The sequence below is a fragment of the Myotis yumanensis genome, unplaced genomic scaffold (genome assembly GCF_028538775.1).
Source record: "Myotis yumanensis isolate MYYU_CA2020_CCGP unplaced genomic scaffold, mMyoYum1.0.hap1 SCAF_8, whole genome shotgun sequence".
Taxonomy (NCBI): domain Eukaryota; kingdom Metazoa; phylum Chordata; class Mammalia; order Chiroptera; family Vespertilionidae; genus Myotis; species Myotis yumanensis.
In genome coordinates this window covers 71165956-71190663 of record NW_027223759.1, presented here as the reverse complement: position 1 = coordinate 71190663, position 24708 = coordinate 71165956, and the positions used below count along the sequence as shown (strand labels likewise).

The following is a 24708-nucleotide window of genomic DNA, read 5'->3' as shown; positions in this document are numbered from 1 at the left end:
AAATAGCAATGCTTTCCTGGAGAAGAGATGGTAAAGGGGAAAGTAGTATGTGATGAAGTCAGAAAAAAATAACAGAAGAGCAGATTTTTTTAAACCCTTCGAGCATTCTGGCTATTGTATTGTATGAAGGGGAGCAAGAAGGCCAGTAGGAGACTATTGCACTAATTGAAAAGAAAGTTAATGATGGTTCAGAATTAGGTCCTTTCAGTCAAGCTGTCAGCCAGCTCCTGCACATACCTTGAAGGCGGATTAAATAGTACTGTCTGATTTTGAAGTTATGACAGGAAAGGAGTGTTTGATAACTCCAAGATTTTTACTTTGAGCATCTGGGAAAAATGCAGTTGCCACTAAATGAGATTAGGAAAGCAGACTTTGTGTGTAGAATGTGAAGTTCATGTTTCGGAGTGCTTCTTTGGGGATATTTTAAACATCCAAAAGGAAAAGCAAAGTGAGCAGTTGGGAAGAGCCTAATGCCTACTAGGTAATTGTTAGCATATGGGTATATGCTAACCCACGAACCTATATGAACTCTACAAGGAAGTGAAAAAAGATAGAAATGCCTGTCTCAACTCTAACACTATTGACCTTTGCTCAGGATATATTCTTTTTTTTTTAAATATATTTTATTGATTTTTTACAGAGAGGAAGGGAGAGAGATAGAGAGTTAGAAACATCGATGAGAGAGAAAAATCGACCAGCTGCCTCCTGCACATCTCCTACTGGGGATGTGCCCGCAACCCAGGCACATGCCCATGACCGGAATCGAACCTGGGACCCTTCAGTCCGCAGGCCGACACTCTAACAGGACATATTCTTGCTGTGAGGGACCAGCTGATGCCATGTAGGGTATGAATGTTAAGCAGGCTTCCTGTTCTCTGTTCGCTGGAGGCCAGCAGCACTTCCCAGTTGTGACAATCAAAAATCTCCAGGCATTACCAAATGTACCCTGGGGTGGAGGTAATACCCAGCTTAGAACCACTGATATAGAACCACTGAGTGCTCTCTCAGGCCGGTTTCCTTGACGACTCTAAGCATTTGTCAAGATTTTTAATGACTTTCTGTCACCAAATTTATTGAATGTTTATTTGTCCTAATTCTCAAACTCTTCCTCAAGATACCAACCTCTTTTAGTTTCTGTGATTCTACATTCTCTTATTTTCTCCTGATGCACTGGCCACACCTTGTCATCATTTTAATCTGGTTGAGTTTTGTTCTAGTCTTTTATTACTTCCCCTGTAATCTCTCCCAGGTAACCTAACCTCGCTTCAGAGTTTTAGATATCTCATCTAATCTTCTATTTTTAGTCCAGAGATCTCTGACCAAAACTTGAATATACCACTGACTACTTGATATTTCACTTTAATCTCTTATAGCCATCTCAAACTTAACATGATTAAAACTGAACCCAAAGTTTAGTATCCTCAGGACCCATTAAGTTGTATAATTAAGAAATCTAGGCACCAGCCTTGAGTCCTTCTTATTTTCACTTTCCACATTCATGCTATTTGCAAACATTTTTAGCTAAATTTCTACTCACTACCTTCCATTCCATTGAGACTAGAATAGTGTAACTTGCCAATATTTCTAACTTGAGACAAAATCCTCCTAAGTGGTCTGTATCTGTTCGAGCTTTCCCTACACCTAATCCATTCTCTACATTAAAAAGCTAGTTAGTTGTCTTAGATATAAATAAGATGACATTACTTCCTCTTAAGTCTAGCTCAAATCTCCTCTCTTCACATGAGTCTTTACTGAACATCCCATACAAAGAATACTTACATGATCTGAGTGCTTCTTTCTTAGTTCATTATTTATTTACTTCAATATACTTTATAAAATGAGAATTTTTTGTATTTATTTACTTATACGTTTACTTGACTCTGTCTTTGTTCCCCAGAATCTAACCTTCACAATAACAAGACTCTTGTTATAGTTATTGTATCCTGAGAACCCAGCACCAAACCTAATAAATAGAAAACTTTAAATAAAGCTTTGGAAATGAATAAAACTTGCCTGGTTCTCCTTAAAATACTATATAGTCTAATCAATAGTTTTTCAGGATTATTAATTATATAATCATATGTTTTATATAGCCATATAAAATTTATATTCAGTACAATTTTGAATATTGATATAACTGCTACAGAACAATTTAACTTTAATGAGTATCTATTGTTCAATGTCTGTCTTATGCAATCAATAACAGAAAATAGCAATAATGTAATGATCTGATAGTTTTAGATTTCTTCCAGAATAATCATAATAAGTTATTGTAGTTGTGGACTAGTTTGAATAAACTCAGATGGTTTTAAAAGTATTCTTGCTATGCAAGTATAGACAATTTCAATTAGAATTATAATGATTACAATGAATTTATAATAATAAAAAAAAAGAAAAAAGAAACTATCAATTTTCACTGTACCTAAATGTCCTAAAATAATACTTTGAAGATTTTGCTACACACACACATAGACACATTCTTAAGTGTGGGTACATATGTACACCTATTCACTCAAGTGTATGTGTGTGTGTGTGCATGTGTTTGTGCATATATTGAGGTTTTAGCTAGGACTCCAATTAAAAATTGAAACCTAGTAAAGATAACAGGATATTTTGTGAAAAGATTTTCAGGGCGAAAAAAGTTCAAATAAACTTTTTGAAAAAATATGATTATTAATGGATAAAATTATAAGCATGTGCATTCTGAACATTCTCTTTTGCATAATAGAGAGTATGGCAAATATAGTATCTCATATTCACTTCACAAAAACAGGTATATCAGATGAACCATTTGTTTTGCTCAGGAATATTTAGTTCTTTAATGGTAAGAATCTAATCTATATTTTTAGTCATTTGCATTTTTACAAGCATTGACCTACTTTATAGTGCTTGTCATCATGTACTTTGCTGCACAGCATTTCATACTAGAAATGATAAATTGCCATAAAGTATGTTCAATTGTAGCATAATGTTATCATATTCTGTTCCAACTACTAAAATTCAAATTCAGAAATCTCATTATACTTTACATATAGATTGAATCATGTTAGTCTTTTAAGTTTTGAATTATTTAATTTTCTTAAAGAAAAGAAATCATTCATTTTGTATAGCCCTGGGGGTTTTAAAATCATAAGCATTTCTATGTATAAATAACTTAGTCTGCATTCGAAATTTAAATTTGTAATTATAATTAGTATTGCAACCATTTTCAGAGACTACAGAAGAATATTCCCTTCATGACTTCCAAAACCCCACATCATATTAAATGTTACCTTTCTTTGGAATGGACTTCAGTAAACATTAAGTTGTCTGAGTAGTCTTCCTTTGGTATCTGATATAACATATTTCCTACTCTTTACATGGAAGGAAATATTCCTAAATTTTCAATGTCTATGAATATGCTTTCAAGACATTTGGCTATCACATGTCTAACTCCTCCCATTTGGTTAATTGAAAATGGGTTAGAAGTAATGTATGCATAGTTTTATTTTTTTTTTCTTTAACCTATAGATTCAGAAAAAGAAATCAATGTTCCATATTCAGCTTAGAAAAAAAGTCTTTAGTTTTATTTTCCAAGGAGTGGGTAATTCCCAGGTAAGTATCATTTAATATTTGTATCAATACTTCTATGAAACAGATCACATGCTCATTAAACTAATAGATGACTAGATGGTGTCCATAAAAGAGCAAATACAATACCTGGCAGAGTACTGTGTAAAGGTAGAAAATCAATTATCTATACACAAGATAGATTTTAGATGAATAAATACAAATTGTCCAGGTAATAACTTGATAGACATAACTATGTCACATCTTTTGGAAATAATATATATTTACTTTTAGGAGGGATTTTAGAAATTGTCTACTCCAATGCTATAGTTACTTATCAAATGAGTAAGCTGAGACTCAAAGATGTAACAAGTCTTTTAAGTTAAAGTTTAAATTTGCTCACATTATAGCTGCATGTAGGTAAGTCATTTAATTACTCTAGAATACACATTGCTCATTAAATTAAGGTGGCTTTATTCCATACTTACAATATAGAGATAATTACAAAAAAAAGATTTAGGAAGCAAAGTTAAATAATTTCCTTCATTACCGTAGCCTTAAGTACTATTTTAAAAACAATGCGTAGGCTGAAATTTATTTGGAATGCTTAATGGCTTTGAACATGGTGCTAAAACTCATGGCTCAGAGGTTGAAACCTTATAAGCGTGACATTTAGTTCACTCATAAAGACCCTTAGAAAATGTACTCTACTGTTATCCAATTTTCTTCCTAGTTAATACTGTTAGTCATGCATAGGTATATGAAGAGAGGAAAAACAAACAAACAGAAACTCTAGATGATATAACACAAATAATTACTATCATTAAAAGACTAAATTAAGTTTCATATCCTACTGGACAAAAGCTAAACAGTAGCTTTGCCACTGGCTATAAAATATTCTATAGCACATTAAAAAATAAGGATTAAAATATTTAAAATATATGGATGTAAATAAATATACAATATACCAATAAAATATACACATTTATAGTTTGTCTGTATAAAAATAAAAACTTAGTTGCCAAACATTAAATAAATTTGGCCTCATGATCTACAATAAACTCTGTTCATTAGAGGACACTGGTCATCAATCTCTCCAAGCACAAAACCAAAACAATTATCAAATCATTTTCATTAAAAATTTATATTGAAATTAATTATAGATGTATTTTAGCAGCTATGAAATTCAGACAAGAGTAAGTTATGAATAATTTTAATATGATAATGTGTCACAGAGAACACCTTCCTTGCCAATTATCATCAAAAACATCACCATTATCACCATCATTATCATCATCATCCTTTTAATAGCAAATATATAGACAGTTCTTACTATGTGCCCAAAACTGTTAACAATAATAAACATACATATCCCTCAATAAACTTTATGCAATAGAATATAGAGAAGCTAAGAGACTAGTCAGCAATTGAAACAAAATTAAAACCCAAGCATTGTAATGAAGTGATATGTCCTTTATCACTTCATTAATAACAGATGAAATGGTACCGTAGGAACAATGTTTTTGCAAAGCAGACTTCTGTTTTAGAGATAAAGAAAAGCTAAAGCTAGCCAAGACTCTTAGTCTGCCTTTGGTCTGTTAAAGAGGAAGTAGATTATATGTGAGTGATGGGGAAGGGAGAGTTATCTACTAAATTTCTTGGTTCTGTCCTAGAGCTGTTCTTAATAGGACTGAAGTGATAAGATTCTGTTTGGGACAGGAAGAACTGAAGAAACAACTCTGATAAATACGAACTTTTACTTATTGCTTCTTTTAAAACCAGCTTATTGCTATCTACAATTGATAAAAAATATGTCCCAGCCCTAACCGGTTTGGCTCAGTGGCTAGAGCATTGGCCTGCGGACTGAAGGGTCCCAGGTTCGATTCCAGTCAAGGGCATGTACCTTGGTTGCGGGTACATCCCCAGTAGGGGGTGTGCAGGAGGCAGCTGATCCATGTTTCTCTCTCATAGATGTTTCTAACTCTCTATCCCTCTCACTTCCTCTCTGTAAAAAAAATCAATAAAATATATTAAAAAAAATATGTCCCAGAATTCTCTCAAATGGTATTCATGTAGTTCAAATCTTTATGATAGATACCACTGGGAAATGTAGTGAGGACTTCCAGATAGGTACCTCTGATTCTTTTGAAATACAAAGCTTAAATTACATCCTAATGTGATAGCACTTGAGTTTTTTGGTTGTATGACAATGGGCCAGGCCCAATAAAAATGATTTATCTGTCATTTTTTCTCTCCAAGGTTACTTCAAAAAATAAATGGACATGCCCTAAAACAAATTGACATGCCCTAAAACAAAAAGAGGGTAGTCTACAACCACAAATCTAAAAAAATGTTCTAGTTTATTTTCCTCAGAAGGAATAACCATGATAATCAATGTGTCCATCATATACTAGCAAGCCATATTGCTCTGTTTTGGAGGTTTCCTGAAATATAGTTATCAAAAGTCAGAAAAAATGCTTACACTATGGAGTTGTTCTCTTGCCCTAGAATACAAGTATATTTTTCATAGTGTTAAAAATGAAATGATTATACCTGTATATTTTGACATTTTATTCTCTAACAAAAATGAAGTAATGGTACAATCTTATCTCATGATAAAAAAAAACAACCCTCATGTTCATAATACATTTTTAAACACTATAAAATATTAAATATTGTAGGATTGTTTATTATTTGTTACCATTCTTATATAACTGTCAAATTCATTAAAACAAAAGTATGATAGCATTCAATTAAAATAAATTTATATGCAGCTATGAGAAAAAATGAATAGAGAAATGTTTTATTTCTATATAGAGAAAATATTGGGAGGAATCATTGAATGTGTTACCTCCTATAATCAGACACCATCATTGATAGATTAAAATAAAACACGGAGGTGGAAGGTGTGAACCTTCAAATATTCAATGTTATTTACTTACAATCAAGCCACTGTTTGCTTGCCTTTTTTCTCTGTCATGGATCCTTTTGTAGAAAATCCCGCCTGGATTAAACTGAGTACTCCAAATAATCATATCTCTTTGATAATATACATCCATCCCTGTTATCCTTGAATTATGTTCAACATGAGAAATTTGTTGATGATCGCCACTGTAGTTGAATGGATATATAAAACCCAGGATATCAGTGTCATTAGCAATGTAGAGAACTTCATCTTCAGAGCCTGGAGATTATTATAATAAAATACAAAAATAAAGTAAATTTCAACTAATGTAAAAGCAATGATTATACTATTAAGTTATCTTGAATTGTTATTCTTAAAACAGTTTCTTATTCAATAAAAATCAACTCTATACTGTTTTTTTAATCTTCACCACTTGTGTTTAAGAGTAATTAATGTAGGTTTTTCTAGGGCAAAACTTACCTTCTGAGTACAGATTAGGCATTTTTAGTAGATATCCTTTGTATAAAGAGGGATTTCTTTGGGCAAGTCATGATACATTATTTTCTAATGCTTTTTAAATATCCAGATGTTATATTGTGTACTCATTAAGCTTTAAATATTTCTGAGCATTTAGTTTATGCACCTGAGTGATCATTACCTTAGGCTAAGAAATGATGATTAAGATATGAAGAGCCTTCTTCTTCCAATATTCATGTATCCTAAATATTCTTTTATGTTTATTATACAAAGATATCAGTATTTATTATATTAAAGTGTCACCATCTCAATATTACCTAGAATCGTGCTAAGTGAAACTTTCTAGCCTGATGTTTCTACACCTAAAATACTGTACTAATGTTATGTTTATACTGAGACAAGTAAAACCCTAAAGTAAATCCTGAAATTATTAATGAAAATACCAATGAAACCATAAAGTAAGATTGAATGGCATACTTGATATCTGTAAATTTACAAAAATCATTATTCACAAGGCACAGTTCAGCTCTCTAAGTTCAGTAGCCCTCACTTAGTGAAAGGATACCATGTGGCAGACCCTGCGTTAAGCCTTTCACAATTTTTCTCCTCTTCTTACAACAATCATGGGAAGTAGGTATAGGTATTAGTATTCCCATTTTACAGGCGAGGAACTGAGGCTCAGAGTTAAATAACTTCCCCAGGCAAAGTACATGTAACTCATAGCTCATCATTGATCCACTACATCACATTGTCTTCCTCTTATAATAACTATCATGTTAACATTGTGCAATCATACCCTGCAGCTACCAATATTTAAGTTATAGTATTATTTACTCAAAACATATGAGCATTAAAATCCATACCTAAAAGAGCACCAGATTCATAACTGTCATTTCATTAATTAAAATGATATTATTTCCCCATTTGGGAAAAAGGTAACATATGTAATATTTTCAACAACGAAGATTTTTTTAATGATATTATTAAGTGGAGGCAATCTGAACTTGAAAGCACAGTTTTACTTGAAAACCTTTTAAATTCTTACTCAAAATTCCATTCTCCTTATACTGCTAACCTTTAACGTATTTTATTTAAATACATTTTTATTGATTTCACAGAGGAAGGGAGAGGAAGAGAGAGATGGAAATATCAATGATGAGAGAAAATCATTGATCTGCCGCCTCCTGCATGCCCCCTACTGGAGATCGAGCCCGAAACCACAGCATGTAACCTTGACCAGAATCAAACCTGGAACCCTTCAGTCTGCAGACCAACACTCTATCCACTGACTGAGCCAAACCAGCTAGGGCTAAACTGTTATTTTTATCCCAATGGTGTATTAATTTCTAAATACACAGAGAGTAGACCATAAAAAAAAAATACTTTCCTATTCTATCACATTTGCTTTTATACTTTTACACTTACTGACAAAATGATTCAAGCACAAAAATGACTTTAACAGTTAACTGTTTGTCATGTCTACAAACCATCCAAAATTAAATTAAGTAAAAATAATAAACTAACTGGCCAAGTTAATCATCATTAAATACAGACATTTAATATTATCAGGCATGAAACTATTGCTAAAATATAACATGAACCTTTTTTTCACCATAAGATATATATAGCAAAATTATATGAGCTTTGAAATAATGGTTATAACCTTACCTCTTGCTATGCAGGTGCTGTTTCTTTCTTGAAAATTTTGGTCGCACACACATTTATACGATCCTTCCATATTTATACATTTGTGGGAACATGTGCCAAAGACCAAACATTCATTAACATCTGTAAAGAAGAACTCAAAATAGCATCATCATACCCTAATTATCACTTCCATTCTTTCTACATTTCTAAATGACATTTTTAAAGTTATTTCAATTTTGTTGTTATTGTTCTTTCAAAGCCTTATCTGTGACTTGTGTAATTTTTTAGGCAATGATAATTTTTCACAATAGTTTCACTATAATAATTTATAAGTTGTTTGTACATTGCTTGTTAGTCCACTTAAAACATTGAAATATTCATTTCAAACTCCCCTAGTGTTTGCATTTACTCAAATAAGCAGAACTCAAGGTTTCCTTTTAAGCCTGTTTCTAATTACCTAACTATATCTTTGCACATGTCCTATACTTGTTCCTTTGTCCCATAATGTTCTTTCCTACTTTAATGCAAATAATTTCTACTCGTTTCTCAAGATCTACCTAATGCGAAGCTTCCTTCATCTCCATCAACATATAATAGTGACTATCCATCCCAAAGTTTCTGTGCTCTACTGTTTTAATATTTTTCTCTTATAGTATTGTTCACACTATATTGCAGGTATGGTCTTATATATTCATATCTCCTACTTGACTGTCAGTCCTTCAGGGCATAATTTATGATTTATTCATTTTATATTGCCAGCATTTTGCATAATGCCTGGAAGAGAATGAAGATATGGATATATCTCTAATATACCTCTGGTTTCATATATATGCAGTGTCTATGTAACAAGAAGGGCTATGTGAAACAAACAAACAAAAGCTGTGTGCCTATGTAAATAAATAAATAAATACATACATAAATATCATAAGTAATAAATCAATTGATCACAGGCAATTTTCTGTGGTTTAGCACCTGCTTTTGATTTTAATGGCTTACGCAAGGCCAGGATTGACATCAGCTGATTATGGTGAATTATCTACTTTCGCCTTTTCTTCCTCTTTTTTTGCTTTCAATCAGCCTAATTCCTTAGCTCCTGTTATCCCATGTAGTTGTCCTAATTATGTAATACATCTGTGATACAAGTCCTCCCCTTGAATTAGAGAACTTAAGGATAATCACAGTAATATTTATCATTTGGTTAGCACTCAACAGTGTTCCAAAGGGTATGTGGCACTTGTAAATGACAGTGCCCAGGCTTACACCCGGGCTTTCTGATTCTGTTGTCTCTATTATGATACTTTGTCTGAGGAGAACTTAAGCGCTCCATGACAACTCATTCTATGTTTGAAATGTAGGGAAATGAGATAAAGAAAATACATGTTATCAGCATTTAATCACTGAAAACTTACTATAAATATTTTTTATTTGTTTGGTACCTGTGATTTTAAACAGTAAGTTACTTGATACTATGGTTTACCTTTTATAGGAAATCAAAATGTGCAAAAATGTACTTGATTTAAGAAAGCCTCAGTTCCCTCACATGGCCCTGTGGTGGCCAGGATTAGCACTTTTCTTCATCTCTACAAAAATGCCTGTTTCATGAGCTTTGGAAGCGGACAGAGGAATCCCACATATGGCCGATATCTAGAATAGTGCCTTGCACACAGCCATTGTCATTCCATTTCTACTGCTATTCTGCTATCCTTGTTATTTCTTTGACCAGGGGTGGGGAATGTCTGGCACATGGATCTCATATAAGGCCCTTGAAATCATTTGGTCTGGCCTGCTGAGGCATTGGGGGTAAATTAATTAAATGTTTGACCAAATATAGAGGGATGATTTTTAAGTTGATAATTTTGTATGCCCTTCAAATGATGTTATAAAATATCCAATTGGCCCTTCGCAGGAAACAGATTCCCCACTCTTCCTTTAGATATTCCAATTGAACAGTGTTGGCTTTGACATCATATAACCATTTCTTACGCTATTTTTTTTGAGCCACATAAAGAAAGAGCACAAATTTAAATTAATTTGATTACAAATCAAGGTAATATCTATCCCCTCCTTCACACCAAGTCAAAACTGCTTTTCCTTATGTTAAATCTTCATTTATCAAATAAAGATGCAAATTTTATTGGAGTTAAAATGTTGTTCATTTGCACAACAAAAGTTTGAGTGTATCCATAGCAATTTAAACCAGACTGGAACTTGCAGGTTATATTTGCCATGAAATATAACTAAAAATGAAAATTTTCAGAATAGGATTTCTAAATTTGTAAGTATATACAAGAAATGCAGCCCAAATAAATGTGAACTAATTAATGTTACTTGATATTAAAATCTTGAAGAGATTTTGTGCTTGTAATGTATGTAGTATATGTGTAGTGGGGTTTCTAAAAAGCAAGAAATATTCTAGCCATGAGAAATAATTTGCTTTCTTTTTTAAAAAAAGGAAGAAGTTGCCAGTTTTCAGTGTTCCATGTTAATGGAAAAATAACATGTCATGAAAAATCCAAACAAGTATATAACTCAAAATTTACATAAATGTGACATGGTTACACTTGTTTCCCTATGGACTGAGTTTCATTAATTTATTTCCATAATTCCATTTTGATTGACATTATTTAACTCTCCCCTCCCCCTTTTTAACCCAAGAATAACATAGACAGTAGTAAAGGAAGCTGGTAGGTGAAAGCATTTTAAGATTTGAATTTATCCTGGATAAGCCAGACAGATGATTTAGGTATGGTTCTAATCATAATAATAAAAATTTTAATAAAGAAACTTGCAGAAAGTGCATATGGTAGTTCATGACTCTATAGTTAAAGCCTGATTTAAATTATATTTACATATAACTTACTATGAGATTCTGCCTAGCCTACATGCTCAGTTTTTAAATGATCTCAAGTAAGCTGACAGAGATTTATTTAAATCCTGTCTTTGAATTTTAAAAGACACCTCTTGGCAATACAAAGTACATGGTGTTAGGACAAAAGCCCACACTTCTCTAGACGTGAATTGCCTATTGCATTACTGAAAGTGCCACAACGGAAAAGAAACGGGTTATCATAAACATGCTCTTTCATGAAGTGCCTCTAATTCTGCAATGGTTCCTGAACCAGCAATTCCATTACTTGCATTTCAAAACAGAATTGTAACACCACCATGAAATTCCTGGCGGTCTGAATCAGCTACAGACAAGGCTCTGTAGCCTCCGAGATGATTAGCTTAGCAGTAAAAACAAACAGGCTCTTGACCCCAGGGACTTTCATTCTCATAAGTAAACTGGTAACCCGCAGATACACACCATTTTGATGAAAATCAATCCCCCTGTCATCTTCCAATTTAGCAGCTTTGGGAGTCTTTTATAACCTAAAGATTTAAGAGCAAGCTGTTGAGGGAATGTACTATACCTTCACACTGTCTGTTTTTCATGTTTCTCTGAAATCCAGGCTTACAGCGACAGAAAACAGATGTTTTTATTTGATTACAATATGCATCATCTCCACATGGATTCACATTATCTTCACAGGTATATTCATTGGGAGCTGGGATTAAAAAATATGATCAAAACTAATATAGCTGTAATTCCTGAAGTAGGAGTTCACTTTTGTTCTTAATTTAAAATTATATGTATTTTACCCTAGATGACTCTTTTTTGAATTAATAAAATTATGGTCTCTCCATATGAGCCCTCTTCTTTATTAAAGGTAAAGAAGAGGATAAAAACTGAACTCATTTACATTGAAGTAGTTTAGACCAAACTGCCTGCAGCTGTTACCAAGTTAAACTACTTTCTAAAAGGAAGTCAATAATCAATGATTCTTTTAGATTAGACAGTCTGTTCCATGCTTCTATGTCTTGGGGTTGGGTGGGTGGGAAGAAATTAACCAAAAAACTTATATGCATAACCTATGGAAACAGACAATAGTGTGGTGAACACCTGGGTGGGGGCAGGTGTGGGCTAGAAGGTATCAATGGGGAATAAAGGGCACATCTGTAATACCTTCAACAATAAAAATAAAATTTCAAAAAGAATAAATGATTCTAATGACAAGCTCTCTTTACTATATTATGATGCACGAGTTCTGCATCCTTCTCTAATGACCAAAACATCTCCTAGGAACTACCTAGAGTTGTAGCCATTTATTTTTAAGCTAAACTCAGTGTTCAGGGACATAATCATATATACATGTTACTCGAGCAGGTAGGCACAACCAGCAGTTCTTAAACTTTTACAGGGACACATATGAGGATTGAGTGTATAACATGTTCCAATGGTCTTGGGCTGCAATACAGGTTAGGAAAGATTTGAGTTATATGTAATTCCAAACATACTTGTTATCACTTCACTGCTTCATCTCCCATCCAGGAAAACATTTTAGAATGCAATTAAATAAAGATAAAATATTATAGGGATAATATTAAATTATCCCTATTTTGCCTAATCAACTCAAATTATTGAGAAATATGAGAACTCTCATTATCAAAATTGTAAGCATTATTAATCCCCACTAACTCTTGAATAGTTTACAATTAATTAAATTACACAAGTGGAATTATACTATGGATGAGCTATGTGGCCATATCCTGATGTGTGTTGCTTCATCAGCCAGTGAGGAACAACTTAGATGCATAAATAAGAAAATAAAAGACTCAAAAGTAGGAAGTATTTAGTGGCTTTTATAACTAACCTTAATTTATGGTCTTAAATTCAACCATTTTCTTAATATAAAAAATCAAATATCAAACATTATTTAAATACAAAATGCTTAATAGTCAAGGTCTAATAGCTCAATTATCATAGCACTCTAATTGAATAAAATAATGATAGTTTCTCTAAGAATAATTTGGCAATAGGTTAAAATTTTAAAACATTGAAAAATTATTAAGACCTTTATCATCAGTAAAGAAATATCAATGCTTATAAAATTCAAAAAAGTATTAACATTATATTTTATAAACTAAAATATTAAGTGATAAATATTTCTTTGCTGAACGTCAAATTTGTATTTGAATATTGAGTTCTCAGCTACAGCTCCAATAAAGCCACTCATAGCAAAATCAGCCTTTCCCACCTCACAATTTCAGATATTAACTTAAGTGATGTCCATATTTGCTTTCGTTAAAGTTTAACAAATGGTATTACTTAAGCACATTTTGAACAGAAATATTTTTCTCAGAATAGTAAAATAAATTTGCTCATAAGAAAGCAAGAATTAAACTTGTGTGCCACGGCACTTGAAAAGAAAACAAACTCACACATTCGGCAGCCTTGTTCATCTGAACCATCTCCACAGTCATCCAGCTGATCACACTGGAGGTCCATGGGTATGCACTTTTTATTGCTGCAAGCAAACTCGTCTTTTTTACAAGGTCTTGCTTTATATGTAAGCTTACCTACAAGGTCATTAAAAATAATTGGAATTTCATCAAATCAAAACAAATTTATTGAGAATATAGCAAGTCCAAGATTTTACTAAATACTATAAAAACACATGGGTCCACAATCCTTTATTTGAAGCTCTTGGGGCCAAATTTAAAATTTCTGAAATGTTGTTGATTTTTAGCAGTGTATTTACCTTATAGTAAATACCACCATATTTCCACAGGAAAATGTGTGAATATAATCCTGAGTGGGATTTTTTTAAGCACTATAAACTACCACAGACCAGATCAAGTCAGTATTTGTCACCAGTTTTGACACATACTTCAGTAAAACTTTTGATTTAAGAGTTTTTAATTTCAGAATTGTGAAAACGGGGTTGGGTGCACATACATACAATCAATATAAGTCCACTCTGACCCAAGGAGATCTTTTACAGAACATTTTTAAACCACTATGTTATTTCTCTTACACAGTATTTTCCTTAATAAAGTACCTATAAGGAGATTTATGGACGAGTGGAGATTCTGGATTAAGTTGCACAGTGCTACTATGCAAAGAAAATGTTAGCAGATTATTTTCATATTCTGTCAGATAATCAAGTGTCTAAAAAACTACCCTCAGACATACACATGAAACCTTTAAAAAAATTTTTTGAGCTCTAAAATCATTTTATTATTTTATAGCTGTCACTTAATCAATTATTTCACATTAAATGGATTTACCACCACAGTGATCTTCGTCTGAGTTGTCCCCACAGTCATCAATCCCATTGCACATCTGCTCAGACTGCAGGCATATTCTGTTATTGCTGCATCTGTAAGGTCTTGTGGGTGGGCAAAGAAATTTGACTGAAAACAAAACAAAAACAAACAAAGCAGCTCCATTGGATACACTGACTTTTCAACAACTATTCATCTTTCGTCTTTCTTTTAGTTTTTTCTTTCTTTTCAAATCCATAATCTAGCTTTTCTGAATATCTTTTGTTATGGAAATTGCCTACAAGTAGATACTAGGAAAAATGTGTGATAATAGAAGCTTATGATCCCAGTTATTTATATTAACTACAGAAAAGAGAGCACAGCTGAAATGTTGAATGAAATAAGAAAAAGAGACAAATTTCATGGTCTCATTTCCAGATGCCTTATCTTAGCTGCCTTCACTTGGTGTACCAAATTAATTTATGCCTTCGGTTTATACAACATGGCAGGACACTTACTATCTAAAAGAGCAATTTTACACCAAATGGAGCTTCAGCAAGCATATGTTACAGGCCCAAAACTGAAAGTAGGCCATTCAGTGAAAAAAACAAACAAAAAAAACTCAATAATACTATAGCTGGGCTTCTTACTCTATGTCAAACAAATGTGTAGTTATGTATTTGAGGCACATAAGGTGATCTTAGTTTATTAATTTTTTAAAATATGTTTTTTATTAAGTTTAGAGAGGAAGAGAGAAAGAAACATTGATTGGCTGCCTCCTGCACACCCCACAACAGGGATTAAGCCTGAAACCCAGTCATGTGCCCTGACTGGAAATCAAACTGGCACCCCTTCTGTGCACAGGATAACACTTAATCAACTGAGCCATATTGACCAGGATAGGCAGTTTATTCATTTTAGTGTGTGTGTGAGAGAGAGAGAGAGAGAGCGCGCAAGAGATACTAATGGAAGCCAGGGAATTCTATTTTTGTCTTTTCTATCACTATCTCTTCAAAAGACTTCCACCCATGAAATAGGAAACATTTATAATAACTCTTCATCCTCATAGAATATTACTTCATCCTCATAGAATATTACAACCTTTTCTCTTTGATCCCCTCATGTTCTCACTCTTGAATTCTCTGCTTAAACATTTTCATTGACTCTACCCTCAAGACTTGCAACTTGATATCCAATTATAGCACTTCACAATTAATTATAGAACTTTCCCATGGAAATCTTAAATTCAACAAGTTCAAAACTCAATTCCTTCTCTTCTTTCCTCAACTCCCTTCTCCCCAAACATAAGATTTGTCTATTTCCATAGTTCTGTAAGTGGCCCATCATAGCCATTTGTCTGGGATTATTCTAAATGCATTCCTCTCATTATCCTTTGACGGTGATTACTCAACAAGTTCAGATGATATTGCCCCCAAGCTTGTCCTCTTCTTTCCATACATACCAGTTACAATCACAATAGAGCAATTCTTTATTATCTCTGACAGGACTTTAGTAGAACTCTAAATGTCTCAGTTTTACTGCCTAACCCAAGATTCTCCAAAAGCCACCATAACAATCCACCAAACACACTAATCTAATTATCTCTTCTAGACTTATCTATCACTTTCAGAATAAGATTTGAGGTATTTTACATGGCATAATAGACTTATCATTACCTTATCCATGCCACTCTTACAGACTTATCTCTTATCACTCCTAATCTTTGAGTGTGGGAACCGTAATCAGCGTACACCAGAGGTTCAAGGCCAAGTTGCCTTATGCAGGTGCAAAAGCAAATAAACAGCAAACTTACTGCATGCACTGTGCAGGTACACTTTTCTATAACCCAAATATTGATGTCACCATTTGGCAAGAAGCTTCTTTTGTCTGAGTTGGTATAAAGATGTGTTGCTGATCAGCGGTGCATGGCTATTTTGTTGGGCTGCTGTGTTAGCAAGGGCTCCTGTTGGCTGTGGCTGCTGCTTTGTAAGGCTACTTTGAAGAACTGTTATATCTGATGGCTCCTTGGTTAGCAATGGCTACTTGGTCTACAATAAAGTCTCTCTTATGTCCCTGCAATGACTTCTCATGTCTCCTCCATCTCATACCCGGTGTTCATGAAGGTCCAGTTCCTGGCAGAGGATCTGTGCACCGCACAGTTGGTGTAGTCGAACAGGATCAAGGAGTAAGTACTCCGACACATAGCAATGCTACTTTATTAGCTCCTTAAATATGCCCTATCCTCCTTGCTGACCTCCTCGCTTTAACTAAAATCTGCTTGTTACTCTAAGCATAGTTCCTCCCTATAGGTATTTTAGGAATGTCTCTTAAATTGCTCAAACCTCATGTTATTTCATGTTTGAAGATATCCTAGTTTCCTACTACAGCTTCCAGAATTTTATTACCATATTTTCACATTCTATTTTAAAAATAAACTAAAACAAAAACTGCTATTTTGAGGGTCAAGAATTTGATTATACCTCTTTCTTATTGCTATTTTCTCATCAACTTCATAAACATCACTCTCTCCCTAATTCACTGAAGACTGTAGTACCTACCCTTCATCCAAATTAATTCCACATCCTAAGTGATTTCAACATCCAAATGAGCAAACCACCCAATGAGTGGACCTCTTAGTCCTTTAAGTTTCTCAAACTAAAGGTATTTTTATTAAATCTATTTAGGCCATCCATTCCCCTAAGAAGGCTGTGGACATTGAAAGACTTCAACAAACTTTTAAAAAATTCAGCCAATGACAGTTTGTGTTGCTTGCAGATAGGAGCACTATTATACACTAGAGGCCCGGTGCACAAAAATTTGTGCACTGATGGGGGAGGGGAAGTGGGGAGGTGTCCCTCAGCCCCACTTGTGCCCTCTCACAGTCTGCGACCCCCCGGGAGATAACCACCTGCTGGCTTAGGCCCGCTCCCCGGGTGGCGGATGGCACGGCGGATCCGGGGGTTGGGACGCTGCCCCGGGTCGCGCACACGGCAGGGCCAATCCAGGGGTAGGGGTGCCGCCCCGGGTCGGGTCGCACACGGGATGCCCGGATGCCTACCACCCCAGGTCACAGATAGCAGGCCTTGTTGGCAGCAGGGCAGGTGGGATGGCACTGTCCCGCCCTGCCTGCAGTATGCAAATTAGCTGCCATCTTTGTTGGCGGTTAATTTGCATATCACACTGATTAGCCAATAGGAGGCATAGCGAAGGTAAGGTCAATTACCATGTTTGTCTATTATTAGATAGGATGGTGTAGCTGAATTTGATATTTCCTCCAATTACTTCATTTACAAAATCACCAATTCAAATGCACAAAATTCTGATCATAATCTGCTACTTTTCCAACTTTTAAATTCAAGCAGTCTCATTAAGACACTTTTTCAGCCTTAGCTGAAACATAAAGCTGAAACCTCAGCCTTAGCCCATTGATACATCTACCTTTTCCCTCTTTTCCACTGCCTTCTTTTGTATTTATTTTCATCTCTAATGGTATTACCTTCCATGTTTCATCTCTTAATATACTTATTGGGTAAATACTTATTGATAACTTATTATATGTTGGACACTGTTCCAAGCACTCACTTAGAAACTCACATTTGTTCAAATAATCTGAATTTTCTGGCCTTTTCCTCTTTTTAATCTTAGTTATCTAAAAAACCCACAAACTTAGATGAATAAACCATCTGCTATTTCATGGTCTGCATCTGGGAAGTTCAGGAATGTTGCAGATGATCATATCACAAGGGTAACTGATATAACATATATGAATATGTATCAACTGCAGATGGGCCCTGAATACTACTTGAAAATCCTATACATATATCTAGCCATGTCGCTCTCTTTCACTTTGCTATAATGATTCAAATTTGCATTCCTTTCAAACTTCCCTACAACACCAATCTTCCACATTCTATATATGAATATGCTTCTGATGGCACACACAACAAAAGTAGAAATAAAGGGATGAAAATGTGTTATTGTCTAATTAAATGACTGCACATCGACACAGAGTCAATCAATTCATTAACTCATTTCAAACATTTTAATAACAGAGAACAAGTCTCTACTCCTTTCCAAAACTATTTTTTTCACCTTTTATGTAACCTTTTATCCCCTGACTCTTCAGAAACCATTCCTTCTTTCTGAAGATAAAATTTCCCTTTAAGCAGAGTTCATCCTATTCTCACTGCCTTGTCTGTACCTTTTACTTAATTCTACCAGTGCCTGAAGTATAATGTATGGAAAATACTATTTATCCAACAAAATATCTCCTTGTAAAAAGGACCATGTGCTCATGCTTTTAATTCCCATTTTTTTAGCACAGTCTCCAGCACACAATAGTTTGACTCAATGTTGATACCAATGACTGAGGGAATTAAAAAAATATCCAGAGAATCAATCTAGATGTATTTTACAAGTTTTCCAGCAGCTGTGTGGAATGTCACTGAGAACCATTTCCTGGCCCTGGAAGTTATTTAAGATTTTTAGATTTAAATATTAAATAGCTCCTATTTCACTTATCTGTGTAACATGTGTATCATATGTCTAAAGAGAGATATCTTTATATAAATTTATCCAGGTAGATATAAATATAGATATACTAGATATGCCTCTCAACAACTTCAGCCTCAGTAGTGGGAGCCATGTAGAACTATATAATTTTACTATTCACATTTTTTTCCATGTACTTATCTGTCAAAGGAAAATTGTTTTAGGCTAAAGTACCAATTTGATATGATGCCAAAGTCCTTAGATGAACCTTACTCAATTCCAAAGGTCAACTACTCTAAATCCTCTCAGGCAGACCATATCTATCTTGTGAACAGTGTTGACATGTGAAAGTTCAGATTTAAGAGGGCTCTCCATAAAGTCATAAACTTTGAACAGGGTAATCTCTTGCTACTTGAACAAAAGCTGTATCTGTGGTTACACTTTATCTACCTAACCCAGGGCAGCAGGATTTGTGGGCCCCTTCACCACGTCACTGATTCATGCGGGCGCATAGATCGGGAGATGAGAGAGCAAGCTCGAGCCGTGAAATGCCTCACCACACAAGTCCGGGGCTTCGTCAGAGTTGTCTCCACAGTCGTCCTCTCCGTCGCACACCCAGAAATGGAGTTTGCAAAGGGAATTATTGCAAAGGAACTCATCTGCTCTACATATATTTCCTCCTTTATTAAAAACAAACATAAAGATATAGCATAATTAAAGCCAGTTAGCAAAAAATGTATTCTGCCAATTAGCACAGATTCTAGTTTCTCAGTTCTTTATTTTTTTTCTATCTAATACGAGATGTCCAAACTATTTTTTAAAAAGATATTATAGGTTTACTTTTCAAAGCAATCTGGTATTACCCTCATGTATGTCATATTTTCTTTAAAAATAATACTAATATCTGGTCAAAGAAAGTTTTCTGAAATCTAAATTATCTTCCTTTTCATATATTTTTATGTAATTGAGCATAAGAAAACTTAGATTTTAAATGGTATTAACCTTCATTATTAAAAACTGTATTGTTCTGGAAAGAAAAGACACAGAAAAGGAGATAATTTAACTATATCTAAAACTGACAAACTGCTGAAACCGGTTTGGCTCAGTGGATAGAGCGTCGGCCTGCGGACTGAAAGGTCCCAGGTTCGATTCTGGTCAAGGGCATGTACCTGGGTTGCAGACACATCCCCAGTGAGGGGCGTGCAGGAGGCGGCTGGTCGATGTTTCTCTCTCATCGATGTTTCTAGCTCTCTATCTCTCTCCCTTCCTCTCTGTAAAAAATCAATAAAATATATTTTAAAAAAATAAATAAAACTGACAAACTGAATCACTGAAAACAGATTAACCAGTAAAAAGGTTGTGTTGTCATAGAAAAATAATTTTATATAGAAATAAAAAATTGGCAATGTGTTGAAATATTAGTTATCCTCATGATAATTATGCAATAAAGTACTCTATTTTTAATTTTTAAAATGTTTTCCTTTTTTGCAATTAAATAGAAAGCATTGAGACTATAAGGATATTCTAACTCAAAATTAAGTACACTTTCCACATGCAAAGGACCCAAAGTACTAATAAATTTTGGTTATATGTCTATGTATATAGTAATACATACTAGAAACCGCAATAGTTAGGGAGTTAGGAACTTCCATTGTTTTGCTTTGGACAAGTCCATTAATCTCTCTGGGACTCAATGTCTTCATATGTTACAAAAGATGTATGGTTAAAGTAATTTATAAGTTCATATTTGAAAGCTATGCATGGGGAAACAATACAAAGATACTTAATGGGAATTTAGAATTAAGATTAATAAGATTTTTCTCAGAGAAATACTTTACCTATTTAAACCTCATACATAAGAAACATAGCTTATACACTGCTAGATTTGATGATTGAAGGTATTAACATATTTTTAAAAGGATATGCTCATTTAGACATGGGGTTGGGGAGTAATAGTGCTCATTCTTGCAAGCCTACAAAATACCTAGGATGAAGCATTGTTCAACTGTGGATGCTCTTTGGAGTGAATAATGAGCCTAGTCTTATGAAGGTCAAATAGCTCTTGTTCTGGGTTTGACTTGCACACAGATCTCTAATAATTCACTTCCAGTAGCAAAGATTTAATTTAGGAAATTACAGAATCAGATCTGAACTTTTAGAATGATAATTCTAGCTATAGTGTGGAGAACTTAGAAACCAAGATAGTGAGGGAAAAAGCCAAGATTGGAGGAAAAAAATGAAGAGGGGTTGCAGCAACCCAGAAAATAACTGATGATAACTTGACATAGAGTAGCTACATTTGAGAGGGTAATTGATATTGAGTTCTTTGAAAATTCAGAAAGTGTGAAAATTTAATATTTATAGCAAAATGAAAAGAATATCCTTAGACTGGAGGGGAGACAAGTCTTCCATTTTAATAGAAGGGAGGAGGAATGGCTGGGCACAAGTATGGGTGACTTTGTTAATTTGGTGGTCAGATGTTTAAAGAAGATCAAAATTTATTATTGCTGTGAAGTAGAAGGTGAGAAATAAAGTCAACTTATTAAAAATCTGATATGCATAATGGTGGAGAGAGGTGATTAAAGAAATATAGGTATATTGCTTAGAATCTTAGAATTTTAGATAGTTGAAGTTGAGAACAAGAATGTACAGTGATATGAATCAGAACAGTTGTAATATTTTCTGGGGGAAAATCTCAACAGAAGTGTACAGCTTACATTGACATTTCTAAGGACTAACAAACTCGATTCACAAACTCTAAGATACAGATAAAGGCAGGTCCTGGTCGAGAACACTAAGGTGAATACCACCATGTGAGACCTCTGAGAGTATAGTGTCTGGCAATGGGATGCCCCTTTCTTTCAAACTCTGCAATTTTTAGCTCTAAATTGCCCTAACTCAATCTAAATTATCTAAAATAATTTAAAATTAATTTAAAATAATCTAAAATAATTTAAATTACTAAAACCAATGCAATAAATTACTATGTACCCATTTTGTCTGACAACAATAAAAAAGATAAATTGCACAGTCTTCTGTTGTAAAAAAAAAAATTAAAATGACTGTTGGCTTAATTCAATACCAAAATTCATAGAATATAAAAAAGGGTTGTATTCTTTTAAAATAAGATTCTAGTGATTAAATCTCATTGCATGTTCCAATGTACAATGAGTTAAATTCAAAAAAATTTGTGAACTCAATATCTTCAGATTATTTTAGAAAACTCTATTTGTAGCACATCAGTATTGCTGAAAGGAAAAAAATGAGTTCACTAAAGTATATTAGATAACATTATAATTTTCCACATGGGAATGTTGGATGTGCCACTCTTTTATTAAAAAGAAGAGACATAAAAATGAAATCATAATTGTAATGGAAAGGCAAAAGTTTTGTGATAGCTTACTAAAGGCTTCCTATTGTATCATAAATAATTTGCATTTCAAAAAACGCACCATGGTGGCTACCATGGCATCCTAAAAGCTTATATAACTTAAAAGCTTATTTTGAACTGGCATGAAGCACACAGAAACAACAACAACAAAGTATACCAGGTATTTTAAAAGAGATTATCTGAATTATAATATCAGTTTCCTAGTCATGTTCTTGATCAGCTCAACAGGAGATTATTAGACAATAGAAAGTATTTATTAATTAACAACTTATGTCTAAATATAAGGGAGCCCTTGGCAGGTTCATAAAAATCTGGACAAGTGTGTCACTACAGAAACTAAGCATCTAGAATTCTCATCTCAATTTGGGCTGACAAAAACTTTAATATACAATAATATTTTGTAACTTACATAAGTAGCTTACATATTTTAAGGTGATGATTACTAAAGAGAACTCTCAATCTTTTCCACGGAAATTGCTATAAGGGGTAAAGTTTGGGAGCTCAGGGCAAAGCAAATACTAAGTTTCCTTGAGGCAACATGTTTTACCTTTTAAAATATAGATGTTGTTTCTAATTCCATAGCATTGTGGGTTTTAGTTTTCCTAAAGTAAACCAGTAAAACTAATTCACTTTGAAAAATATTCCATGTTTATCCAGCCCCCAACACTTAGCCCCTGTCAGCTCATAGGTCCAGATTTGAGATGAATGAAAGTTGGATTTAGCAGCAGAGGAGTTAGTTCTGGCATTCTGTTTCCTCAATGCCTTGATGTACATTTATCCAAACCTAAACCACTCCCTGGAAGTAAATTAAATACTAGAAATCTGAACTTTGTCATGCCTGAAGGTATATCCATACAGGATCAAATGCTTTATCCACCAAGATACTTCATTGGAATTTAACTATGTAGTGGAAAAAAAAAAACACAATAATTAACACTCAAGAAAAGTTAAAGGCATGAATAGGGAAGGGAGGGAAACTTTGACACATTTATAAGTGATTGAATTAAAGGTTCTCAATTCTTTAATTCAATAAGCTTAAAAGTTTAGAATAGTATTAAATATGAGAGATACCTCAGATGTGAAATGCTATAATGTTCAATTTTTTTATATAACATTTGACTTTCTAACCTGAGTTCCATTGTTCAGTTTTTATAAAAACCAATACTTAAAAAATAGATTAATCCTGATAAGATCGCTCTCTTCACTCTTGTACCCTCTTCATTCTCTCCAGACAATCCTACAGTTCTTAGGGACATTTCACTGTGGTTGGATTTGATATCATGGGAAAAAAATGAGCACAGAAAGTTTCATGTAGATAAGAAATGAAACTAGATTCATATTTCGGTAAATTATCTGCACTATTATATAGTACAAAATTATCACCCTCTCCTTTTTATATTTTTTTTTTAAAAAAAGAAGATTCCTTAAGAGCCTTGGAAGACTTTTCATTAGGTTTAATATTAAATCCAGGTTCTAGTATAAATCTTCATTTACTTGTGGTTCCTAAACTGCTAAACTGTCCCTCACCTCTATGACTTTGTACATAATAATATCATGACTTGAAATGTATTTCCTCATTCTGTTTGCATATGTAATTGTTGACATCAAGAAACTCACATTTCAACAGGGGATGCATTCAAATGATACAGAAATAATTATATTAGAAGGAAGAATGAATTATTAGGAATGCAATCAAAGAGTGGCTTGGGAAACTCCAAAAAAGAAAGACTGTAATTGGGTTGAAGACAGTGGTAATTGAGATGGACTTGAAAGGACAGATATAATTTTTATTGGCAGAGTTATTAAGATGGTGAAAATAGCAGAAGAATCAGGGAAGATGCTGGAAAGTATGTGGATGTTTAGAATATTTCCCACTTGGAAATACTGACTATTTCCAGTTTGGCTAGGATATATTATATTTAAAAATAAATAATCTACACTAATGAAAGAGAAACATACAAATTGGTGTCACTCTGCTATGCCCACCAGCCAATCAGAGTGACTATGCAAATTAACTGCCATCTTTGTTGGGTTAATTTGCATATGCAGGTGTGGAGTGAAGACTGAAGACTGAAGACTGAAGAGACTTGGCTTCTCCACTGCGGCCGGACCAAAGGCCTGGGTCCCGGGTGCCGGAGGAAAACCGATGCCAGCAGCCAGG

The 24708-nt window shown here is 33.8% G+C and overlaps 1 protein-coding gene across 1 annotated transcript in view; it reads right to left on the bottom strand.

The window, feature by feature from the left end:
• The window catches only part of LRP1B (LDL receptor related protein 1B), a 1706338-nt gene that overhangs the window by 106380 nt on the left and 1575250 nt on the right, over positions 1 to 24708 (bottom strand). Inside the window, exons 72-77 of the mRNA XM_070423500.1 lie at positions 19714 to 19836; positions 14690 to 14815; positions 13841 to 13978; positions 11992 to 12126; positions 8600 to 8719; positions 6492 to 6733 (exon numbers count right to left, since the gene is read on the bottom strand). Of these exons, the coding sequence (XP_070279601.1) occupies positions 6492 to 6733; positions 8600 to 8719; positions 11992 to 12126; positions 13841 to 13978; positions 14690 to 14815; positions 19714 to 19836 (884 nt within the window). The remainder of the gene's footprint in view (positions 1 to 6491; positions 6734 to 8599; positions 8720 to 11991; positions 12127 to 13840; positions 13979 to 14689; positions 14816 to 19713; positions 19837 to 24708) is intronic.